This window comes from Polypterus senegalus, chromosome 10 (genome assembly GCF_016835505.1).
Source record: "Polypterus senegalus isolate Bchr_013 chromosome 10, ASM1683550v1, whole genome shotgun sequence".
In the NCBI taxonomy this organism is placed as follows: domain Eukaryota; kingdom Metazoa; phylum Chordata; class Cladistia; order Polypteriformes; family Polypteridae; genus Polypterus; species Polypterus senegalus.
In genome coordinates this window covers 12,250,241-12,262,404 of record NC_053163.1, presented here as the reverse complement: position 1 = coordinate 12,262,404, position 12,164 = coordinate 12,250,241, and the positions used below count along the sequence as shown (strand labels likewise).

At 39.8% G+C, this 12,164-nt stretch overlaps 1 protein-coding gene across 2 annotated transcripts in view; it reads right to left on the bottom strand.

The window, feature by feature from the left end:
* The window catches only part of LOC120536724 (serine/threonine-protein kinase Nek6-like), a 37,770-nt gene extending 27,976 nt beyond the window's left edge, over window positions 1–9,794 (bottom strand). For both annotated transcript variants that reach the window (XM_039765186.1, XM_039765187.1), the window contains exon 1: window positions 9,625–9,794. In XM_039765186.1, coding sequence (XP_039621120.1) covers window positions 9,625–9,638 — 14 coding nt within the window. In that variant the 5' untranslated portion in view covers window positions 9,639–9,794. The remainder of the gene's footprint in view (window positions 1–9,624) is intronic.
* Between the last annotated feature and the right edge of the window lie 2,370 nt (window positions 9,795–12,164).

The following is a 12,164-nucleotide window of genomic DNA, read 5'->3' as shown; positions in this document are numbered from 1 at the left end:
TCATAACTGGAAGCAGTTTTTCTCCATTTACTGTAATGGAGATGAGCTTCAACGCCGTGGGGCGGAGTTTCGTGTGACATCATCACGCCTCCCACGTAATCACGCAGTACATAGAAAACCAGGAAGACCTCAAAAAAGCGCTCAAGAAAACATGCATTATATAATTGAGAAGGCAGCGAAACAATAAGAAGCGAAGCGAGTGACATATACAACCATATTCATGAGTTCTGCTACTGAAACAAAGCACGATGTAAACCTACACTTTAAATTAAGTTCATAGACAGGCTGCGCTGGCGTTTGTAATTTAGTGCCTGCCCATATAAGGCCGTCCGTCAGCGGCAATCCAATAGCAAACTCCACTAAATATTCACGGGTGAAGGACTGTGCTTATGGAGAGGAAGATGAGATGGTCAGGGTGGTGTTTGACACAAACTCAGCGAAACTGCGAGAGAAAGTTTTAAGTGCCAGGACTAAGGTAACATTAAATACAGCCATGGACATAGCACGAGATGGCACCAGCACAGCTGGGAACCTTCGATGCAAGTACACCGAATAGCTCACGTGAACTGACGCAGTGCACAGATAAAAGCAACAGTTCCAAAGAGCTGAACAAAACCGAATTACACAATTGAAAAGGCAGCAAAAATATGAAGCGTCTGATAAGCATATTCATAAATCCAGCTACTGGGAAACAAAGCACACGTGGAAAAAGTCAATGTCCCGCTAAAGGAAGACAGTGTAAAAAACCCGTGCATGCAGTGTGTCAGGTCTCAGATAAAGAAGAAGACGAGCTGTTTATTGATGCAGTAAGAAACGAATCGATGAATGAAACCTGTCATCTTTACAGCGATTGACAAACACGGAATGTAACTTGAACACAACACATCCTACAAATACGAACCTGATTGAAAGAAATAATGATAATCAAATCCTTGATGACAGCAACACTCAGTAACACTCACAAAACAAATACTGTATATTGACAGTCATGTTACGTTATTTTTAAAATGTTCCCTTTTCTTTTTCTAGCTTTTTTAACACACTACTTCTCCGCTGCGATACGCGGGTATATATATATGTATATATATAACCCGATCTACATACTCGAATAATGGATACTTTATTCGCCATCAATGATTGTTTTGGTAAAGCCATACTCAGTGTATTCATTAGATGAGCGGTAAAAAGTAAGAGCGAGGGAGGATGACTTATTGAGGCATGCAGGCTGTAGTGCGCGTCAACTCTATCTGAATTGCGCGATCACATTTGAAAAAATATATCTTTTCAAGTTCTATTTAGTCCATATGTGTCAAACTCAAGGGCGCGGGCCACATCCGCCCGGTGTAATTATATCCGCGCGAGATCATTTTATATACTGTATTATTGTTATTAAAGCCCGGGTATATGAAGCGCTGGTAACACAATAAACTACAGATCCCATAATGCAGCGCTTCAGCTGCCTTGCCGAACACTTACCACGTTAATCAAGTCTACCTTATGATGCTGCAAGTTATTGCGAAGCTAGCTCACACGATGCTGAAGAGAAAAGTTGATTCTGAAAATAGAGCCTTTAAAAACCGATGGGAGGCTGAGTATATGTTTACTGAACCCGTGTGTCTCATTTGTGGAGCTAATGTGGCTGTAATTACAGAATTTAATCTAAGACGGCACTATAAAACAAAACATCAGGGTAACCTGAAAGACCGAATGCAATGCAGAAGATACAGAAAGCAGAAGAATTAAATAAGAATCTGACACTTCAGCGGACGTTTTTACCCGTGCACAATCACAAAGTGATTTCAAGTGAAGCTGCTTTTATGGGAGACACAAATGCACCAGTGCACCTTGCCCCACTTTCCCTGTTGCCAAGTAATGTTAAACCAAGTCGTCACTACGGTGTTCCCAAATCGCACTTTGCTGATAAACTGAGCGCACTGAGTTTGCACGGCGCTTTGGTGACTTTGAAGAACAAAAAGTCCGTCTACATGCGGCTCGAACCTTGTGCATGTTTGGTAGCACATATCTGTGTGAGAAGCTCTTCTCAGTGATAAAGACTAACAAAACAGCACACAGGAGTCGCCTCACTGATGAGCACCTGCAATCCATCCTGAGAATCTCCACAACACAGAACCTCACACCAAACAGAAACGAACCTGTGGCCAAAAAAAGATGCCAGGCGTCCAGCTCTAAAATGACATATGAGCAAAGACAACTGAATGATTTGATTTGTTATTGCTGAAAGGAACACATTTTATTTATATTTCCAGGTTTTGTTATGCAGCATGTTCATATTTGAATTTGTATAATTTTGACAGGATATATTTTTATGGAGAGCAAAATCTTTTGGGATATTTAAAATCTAAGTTTATTTTTATATATAAAATTACATAAGAGTAAAGAAATTTGAATGTTTGTTCTTTTAATGTTTACTTTATTTCTAACTTGTATAATTTAGACAGGATATATTTTTATGGAGAGCAAAATATTATAAGTTGTTTAAGGTTTGAGTTGATTTATTCAGGAATAATATTCCTGTCTGTTTTACCATTCCTACCAAAGATATTTCTGTCGACTAAATAAAAATTCCTTCTATTTAAAATTTAAATAGAACTTGAACAAATAATATAGTTCATAATATCCACGCAGACTTGCACGTAAGAGCGGTGTCATCCGTTTTAACAAACAGCGTATTGCACTGATCTGAAATAGCTGTGTGTGTATATATGTAGATATGTATGTATATGTATATATATGTTTATATATGTGTGTGTGTATGTATATATATATATGTTTTTGTGTGTATATATATGTATGTATATATGTGTGTGTGTATATATATATATATATATATATATATATATATATATATATATATATATATATATACTGCTCAAAAGAATTAAAGGAACACTTTTAATCAGAGTATAGCATAAAGTCAATGAAACTTATGGGATATTAATCTGGTCAGTTAAGTAGCAGAGGGGTTGTTAATCAGTTTCAGCTGCTGTGGTGTTAATGAAATTAACAACAGATGCACTAGAGGGGCAACAATGAGATGACCCCAAAACAGGAATGGTTTAACAGGTGGAGGCCACTGACATTTTTCCCTCCTCATCTTTTCTGACTGTTTCTTCACTAGTTTTGCATTTGGCTACAATCAGTGTCACTACTGGTAGCATGAGGCGATACCTGGACCCTACAGAGGTTGCACAGGTAGTCCAACTTCTCCAGGATGGCACATCAATACGTGTCATTGCCAGAAGGTTTGCTGTGTCTCCCTGCACAGTCTCAAGGGCATGGAGGAGATTCTAGGAGACAAGCAGTTACTCTAGGAGAGCTGGAGAGGGCCATAGAAGGTCCATAACCCATCAGCAGGACCAGTATCTGCTCCTTTGGGCAAGGAGGAACAGGATGAGCACTGCCAGAGCCCTACAAAATGACCTCCAGCAGGCCACTGGTGTGAATGTTTCTGACCAAACAACCAGAAAGACTTCATGAGGGTGACCCAAGGGCCCCATGTCCTCTAATGGGCCCTGAGCTCACTGCCCAGCAGCATGCAGCTCGATTGGCATTCGCCATAGAATACCAGAATTGGCAGATGCACCACTGGTGCCCTGTGCTTTTACAGATGAGAGCAGGTTCACCCTGAGCACGTGACAGAAGTGAAAGGGTCTGGAGAAGCCATGGAGAACATTATGCTGCCTGTAACATCATTCAGCATGAGCAGTTTGGTGGTGGGTTAATGATTGTCTGGGGAGGCATATCCATGGAGGGTCACACAGACCGCTACAGGCTTGACAAAGGCACCTTGGCTGCCATTAGGTATCAGGATGAAATCCTTGGACCCATTGTCAGACCCTATGCTGGTACAGTGGCTCCTGGTGCACGACAATTCCTGGCCTCATGTGGTGAGAGTATGCAGGCAGTTCCTGGAGGATGAAGGAATTGATACCATTGACTGGCCACCACACTTTCCTGATCTAAATCCAATAGAACACCTCTGGGACATTATGTTTTGGTCCATCCAATGCCACCAGGTTGCACCTCAGACTGTCCAGGAGCTCAGTGATGCCCTGGTCCAGATCTGGGAGGAGATCCCCACAACACCATCTGTCATCTCATTAGAAGCATGCACCGATGTTGTCAGGCATGTATACAAGAACACAGGGGCCATACAAAGTGCTGCGTACAATTTTGAGTTGCTGCAATAAAATTTTGGCAAAATGGACTAGCCTGCCACATAATTTTTTCACTCTGATTTTTGGGGCGTCTTTGAATTCAGGGCTCTGTAGGTTGATCATTTTCATTTCCATCAAACAATGTGGCATCCTTTCATTCCTAACACATTACCCAGTCTATATCAGTATAGATATCCAGGAGGATTTCTTTTTCCCATTGAGATCTGATGTGTTTTCAAAGTGTTCCTTTAATTTTTTGAGCAGTTTATATATATATATATATATATATATATATATATATATATATATATATATGACAGCAACACTCATCACTCACAACAGTGACAAAACAATTACATTGACAATCATGTTACGTTATTTTCAAAATGTTTCCTTTTCTTTTTCATTGCTTCTTTAACACACTACTTCTCCGCTGCGAAGCGCGGGTATTTTGCTAGTATATATATATATGTGAAATTTGTAAGTATATTCCCCACCAAACTAACACCATATATACAATAACAAAACCCTCGCTTGCCCCAGTAACATATAACAAACCAAAACAGAAATAACGATAAATGGATACGGAAATGCCAATGTTCATGAATTTGAGTCCAAGTATAAAACTGTTCTGATTACGGATGATTGTTCAACAGATAGGTGATGGGTTTGAATTTCCTGGAAACAAAAATGGAGCAACCTCACCGTGAATCCTCGGTGTGTGGTGGACAATGTAGTTCAACCTCGGGGTCTCCGGCGATGATTGAATCGATGTAAGTCCGGCAGAATGAAAAACAAACAGGATCCCAAAGCGCGATGTGGAAAAATAGCAGGTGCTGGTGGTTCGTTGTAAGTGAATTGCGATCTCCGTCTTTTTCCTTCTCCCTCTCTGTTCCCTCCTGATTGGTTATATAGTGATGAACTGTTTGCACTTGATTAATTGTGAACTGGTGTTTTCCATTTTGGGGCTGCATTCTCCCTCGTTCATCCGTTCCCTCTGTATTTACAGGGGGCAACATTCACTGACGCACACATGATAAACAGCAAACGGGATGATGGAAACAAAACGCACTTAGCACAAACATTGACAACACTAATTCAATGTAGCCCCACTACATTGTCATTGTTTTTTCACTGTTGGCATAATTAAACCTACAGGAAATTGGGTTCTGAACTGTGGCCTGTTCCCTGTTTGTGTAGAATTTGTATATTCTTTCCATGTCTAAGCAGTTTTTTATTTTTTTATCCAGGTTTATAGCCACGAATTGATGATAGCAGATCTGTGAAACGCCAGTTGATTCCTGACTTTAAATGGACTCCTGCTACAATCACACAGGTTTTCTTAAGCTGTTAGTGCTCTGCTATAGGCAGCCTACCATACATTAAAGATTTCTGTTTTGTACACCCATTTCAAAACCTATTGAACCAGTTTCACATGCAAAGGACCCTGCCCAGACTGAAATGGTTCTTTCTAAAGGACTATTTAAACACAAAGAAGTAACCATTATTTTTAAGACTGCAGGCTACTATAAAGGCAAGCAGGGAGTTGTGAGACTTAAATAGATGAAATATATTAATATGCCATTTTATCCTGAGCAGGGTCAGGGGCGCTGGAGTCTAAATCAGCAAGCATAGGACACAAAGCAGGAACAATCCCCTGGACAGGGTGCCAGTATATCGCAGGGAGAGACGCATACACACACTTACACACAACCCCACTTGGGCCAGTTTAGTGTCGCCAGTCCACCTAACCTGCAAGTCTTTGGAGTGTGGGAGGAAACCCTCAAAGACATGGGAAGAACATGCAAACTCCACACAGGGACACAAATGTATTGACTGCAAGGCAGAGGTGCTACCGCTGTACTACCCAATAAATTACTATTTAGGATCAAATGCAATTTCATAATTATATTTAACACTTTTTCAACAGTTTTAATTTTAAAGATACTAGGGAGCTCTATCCCCTGCTCGCTACGCTCGCTAACCCCCGTGCGGGCATAACGCGCTTGTCATTTCCCGTAAAAGGAAAGTTATATATCAACTCTGTCTTTGATATCTCCGTCTTTCAAAACTATTATCGTTGACGATTCGTCACATGTTGGTTTATTATAAATGAGAGCGTGATCTTTCTGATTCATATAGAAATCCAAGAAAACTTCTTTGTCCGTGTTTTTCAGATAAATTACATTTAAAGTGCGATACTTTTGGACATATGGATCTGTATCCATTATTGGCTGTAGAATTTCTAATACGTCTGATCGTTTAACTCTTTCAATTCTATGTTGCAGTGCTTCTCTGTGATCATAAATATAAACCTGATCAAATTGTGGTTTCTTTGAAATTAAACTTGTAGTAGCTTTAATTGTTGCGTGACCACTGATTCTCATAGCGTATGGTCCTGAATAATGTACATCTACGTTTTGAGCATTGAATTATGCGAACGCGAACAAGTTATTGTAGATTTGGATATTTTGCCTGTAGTGTTTGTGGATTTCACTTTAACCAAATCACAAATCTTTCATTTCTCGCAGATAGGCCTCTTCATTGGGAATAAATGCTACTTTTACCTGATGGCAACATGAATTAGACAGTCTAAAAGTCTCCATCTTAAACTTTAAAGCCAAACAATATCTACATACCTCTGATATATCACCTATGTCCATATATTCGAGCTCTTCTTGCTGTTTCCATTATTTCACTGAATAATAATTTCCATTTGTTAGTGCTAATACGATCTTTACTATCAGTTTTTTGAGACTTTCGATTTTTAGTACTTTCATAATGTAAAACCTGCTCTGGGCGGCATGGTCGCGCAGTGGTAGCGCTGCTGCCTTGCAGTTAGGAGACCGGGGTTCGCTTCCCGGGTCCACCCTGCGTGGAGTTTACATGTTCTCCCCGTGTCTGCGTGAGTTTCCTCCTGGTGACATGCAAGTTAGGTGCATTGGCGATCATAAATTGTCCCGTGTGTGTGCTGGGTGTGTGTGTGTGTGTGCACGCCCTGCGGTGGGCTGGCACCCTGCCCAGGAATCGTTTCCTGCCTTGTGCCCTGTGTTGGCTGGGATTTGCTCCAGCAGACCCCAGTGACCCTGTAGTTGGGATATAGCGGGTTGGATACTGGATGGATGGAAAACCTGCTCTGCATGTGTATTGCGCCAATGTTTTTGAAACTCTTTACGATGCTCTACTTTGTCTTCTACTCTTTGTCTTTCATTTCCGCCCTGCTTGGACCCGCTAGGTTTTCAATTCCACTTGGTCCGGGCTGATCATAACTTTCCTTATTTTCTGAATTAGCACTTTGATTATTATTGTTCTTTTTTGAATTCTTTTCTCTCCAACGATTTTGGGCCTCTTTTATGACATGCTGCCCTTTCATCTTCGCTTAGTCTTTGACGTTTCATCTAGAACGTATAAAATTATTGTCCATAAAAGGACTACATCAAAGGAAACAAATAGATTGTATGTCTTGTATTAAAATGAGGAAAACATAAAAATGTATAAGAGCTGAGAGCAGAGGAACTGTGTCTGACAATAGCATTCACACGAATGAGAGGTGTGTGGACTGTGGGTGCGGTTAAATCTCTTGGCACAAAGTCTCATCTCGTGGGACTTGAAAATATCTCTCTGAAAAAGTCTCGTCTCATCCCAGGATTTTTTTTTATATAATAGAGAGATTTGTAATATTTATGTGCCACCAAATATGAATTCAAATATGTGAACTTTTGTTTTAAGATACAGTATGTCATTGAAATGTATTGTAGCGACCCGTGGTTGAGTCTTAAAGTTTTCAGAGCCGTGCTCAGCCGTGCACTTCCCCCTAGCTGGTCAGCCAGCGGAATGCCAGCGCCATGCATGCAGCTGTACCTAGCTCAATAAGCCAGCGAGCACTCGTGTCCCATACACCGCACGACTCCGAGTGTCTCAGCAATCATTGCTTAGATGAAATCTTAGCAATAAACAGCGCTGTCCTGTTGTATCTCTTTATTAAGCAGATAGTCAGAGAACAAAGCTCAATCTCATTGCATAGCCATTGCCAAGGTCATTAACGAAGCCACCTTTCTCATTGATGGTAACTATTTACAATTTAATAACCCCGGACGGCAATAACCCAAACCCATCCCACCAGTTGAACACAAACACATACAACAATTTCAACAGGAACAATAATTCGATTGCCTTGCTAATTTAACACAACAGTAACTCTTACATAAATTACCCACAATGCATCATGCCGCCAGCACTGGCTGCCGGGTCATTACAGTATTATTGTTATCAGGCATTTTTTAGGCACCTATGCCATTAGGAAAGCACTGGAAAAAGGGACAGCAAGTGTGCTTAGTTTTGCTTTAGTTTAGAGTAAATATAGAGCATGGATGCCGTGGATGTAAGACCTCTGTTAAATAGAGTTCCCCTGCATATTTAAAAATTGTCTCGCCATTACTTCATTTTGCACAAGGCGTGAAAATAAAACAATATTATACATATGGGCATTTGTGCACAGATGAAAAAGCAGGCATTTCTTTCAACGTAGAAGTTATACTTTTAATTCACTTTATTTTTAGATCACTTTATCCAATCTGAAGATTTTTAACCAAACGGCCACATTTTGTACCTGAGCATTACTCTATAAAATGAACGACCTAGTCCTTTAGCTTCCCCTGGCTTGTTCAAACAGTGTACATACATATTTTAAATACTTTACATGGCCATAATTCGTACTGTGAAGCCATCACTAAAGAAACACACTGAACGTCTTCTTCAATTTCCTCTTCATCTTTTCCTACTTGCATGTGTAGCCGATGTTCTCCAAACAAATCAGCACTTCACCTTCTCCCCAGGCAGACCCTTTACTTTCTGATCTTCTTTTTCTTTATCCATTCACCTCCACTTTTGCCTCCCTCACTTTCTGTCCCCCTATACTTCCATTCCCGTCACACTTTTTGCCCACATATTCCTTGACTCTCCTCATCATAAATGTCCATACCACTTCAACTTACTTCCCTGTACTTTCTTAGATTTCTCTCCCAATGTTGCTACTCCTCTGTCTCATTTTGCATTCTATCCTAAAAGTACACAATTCAGAAAATAATAATTTTAAAGTTTTCACAACTGCAGAGCTCATTTATTAAATATGTCCTTTATAAATTCATGTACAATACTAATCTACTTTAATGTGACCTCTTAAGCTTTATGACATATGAACACCAAGTACTGTGCCACCCCACTTTCTACTTTATTATCTTCCCATCCATTTTCTATTGTGACGCACAACAATTCAGCATAGCAGAAAGGCAGGCAGGCAGCAAAGTTTATTACCAGGCCCCAACATAACACAACTCCATGGCAGAAATGATAATAAATTCATGTTGATGAGTCTGGGTATTCATTATTTAGATAAATCTGTCCATTACATTGTAATAATGAAATAAGAATCCTTATTCAGGCTTACCTTAATTTCTTCATTTTATCAGGAAGGAATTAATATTTATATTTAAGCCCATATACTTCTTTCTTCTCTTAAGTTTGTATCCAAATAACTCAAAGCAAAGTTCATCATGACAGAAAAAAGAAAAATTAAAGCACAAAGAGCAAAGGTGTGGCAGAGACGGTGAATAGATGGTGAATGTTCTCCACCTAAAGCAAACTCAAAACTGAAAGCTGGAATATTTATGTTGCCGCTTATAACAAAAAAAAAAGTATCAGGTTCAGAGAAATGGAAACTAATAACGCAGTCACATACCTTTACGGTAAGTCCATCAGGAAATGATGAATGTTGCCTCATCTTTTTTTATGAGTTTTCGAGGGTCTTTGGACTGCTCAGAGACATAGTCGGTTAGACATTTTTAACCCATTGACGGCCATTTTTTTTTTGGAATATTTTTTTTACTTTATTTCTGTCATCCTTCATCCAAATAGTAAGAAAAACATTTATTTTCAATTTTTTTTTCTGAAATTTAGTCCAATCCCCATCTATCCAACCCTCATCTATTTTTGATGCCATTCTTGAAAGCATTCCACGTGTAGTCCAACGTCGCATCTACAGCATCGTTTTCTTGCACTTTTCTTACACACTGCACAGTTCCTCTGTTTGCTCTGTTTGTAGTGAAGTCCAGATGTTCTGATGTCAACAGGAACACAATTGATTGATGATTTAAGAAATGCCTGTATCGAGCCCTTTCCTGTAAAACTCAATCACAAAATATTTGCTGAAATTCTAGTCAGTATCAGCTATGAGCCTCAAGCTATTTGTGCCCATTGTACCCATCCAAATTACAGTGACATGAAAAAAGTTCTATTATAACATTCAGCACTCACCAAGAAGCAAGATAAATTCAGTCAGTCACCAAAAATTGCCTTGGTGGGTAACGTCTTTTCTGTTTTCAAAAATCATGTTCCAGTTTTCTGATGAAATGACTGGACCGAAAAAATAAGCTTGTGTGCTTAACACACTGCATGCACGAGGTCACTTTAGGTTCCCCTTTCACAGGCAACATCCTTCTGGAGCACATGAACATCATGTTTTTCTACGTGACTGACAGATGGCATTACTAGGCAGGTTAAAGTACATGATCCCCATATGGATAAGAAACCAGAGACTGAAGAACATTTTTAATTCAGTGCTAGCCCAGGGTTTTAGAGATGACTGGGTATATTTGTAAAATAGGTTCAGAAAAAAAAAGCAAATGCTTATGTGTTTCTTAAATGGTGACCCTCTTGTTATTGCTCGCTGTCCCATCCATCACCTACAGTGCCTCTCTATCAAAGTCTCTGCTCACATGAGACGAGAATTAGTTCTTTTTGTGTCCAATTTGACTTTAGAACGGCAGTGACTCCTTGCTGAGTTGTACCCGTGAATGCCGTCATGTCTGACTTCTCCTCTTAGTTCAAGGTGGACAGTTCGTAGTGCTTACATTATGAAGTAAAGCTGACAAAAAACGAGCAATCCTTTGATTCTCCTTTGTGTTGATCTGCACTTCCCCTCTCGATCAGGCCTCACCCAACACCCTCCTGCACAAGCCCATGATGCTCCTTTTTATATGACAGTAGATGGAAGCAGCACATGGTGTTGCTCGGGTAAGTAATTCTAAGCTCTGATCATTTTGTCTGCTACTCTGGCGTAAGTCTATTTGCAAACTGGTCTACAAACAGTAACACACAGGGGAAAAAAAGCACTGGGGCCCCCAGGGTCAAAAGATTGGATTTCAAAGTAATCAAGTCAAGACCATATGGTCCTTGTGAGAAAATATGCAAAACTTGGTCCAGATTGTTCAAAAGGTGTAGGATTGTATAGGTGTTACACAGACAGACATTCTGTTTTATATATTTATATATACAGTCATATGAAAAAGTTTGGGAACCCCTCTTAATTCTTTCAACTTTTGTTTATCATTGGCTGAGCTTTCAAAGTAGCAACTTCCTTTTAATATTTGACATACCTTATGGAAACAGTAGGATTTCAGCAGTGACATTAAGTTTATTAAATTAACAGAAAATATGCAATATGCATCATAACAAAATTAGACAGGTGCATAAATTTGGCACCCCAATAGAGATATGATATCAATACTTAGTTGAGCCTCCATTTGCTCATTTGAGGCTCTAGATGAGTTTCTGGATTCTGGATGGCCATTCGTCATACAAAATCTCTCCAGTTCAGTTCAATTTGATGGCCGCCGAGCATGGACAGCCTGCTTCAATCCATCCCATAGATTTTCAATGATATTCAAGTCAGGGGACTGTGACGGCCATTGCAGAACATTGTACTTCTCTCTCTGCATGAATGCCTTTGTAGATTTTGAACTGTGTTTTGGGTCATTGTCTTGTTGGAATATCCAACCCCTGCGTAACTTCAACTTTGTGACTAATGCTTGAACATTATCGTGAAGAATTTGTTGATATTGAGTTGAATTCATCCAACCCTGAACTATAACAAGGGCTCCAGTCCCTGAACTGGCCACACAGCCCCACAGCATGATGGACCCTCCACCA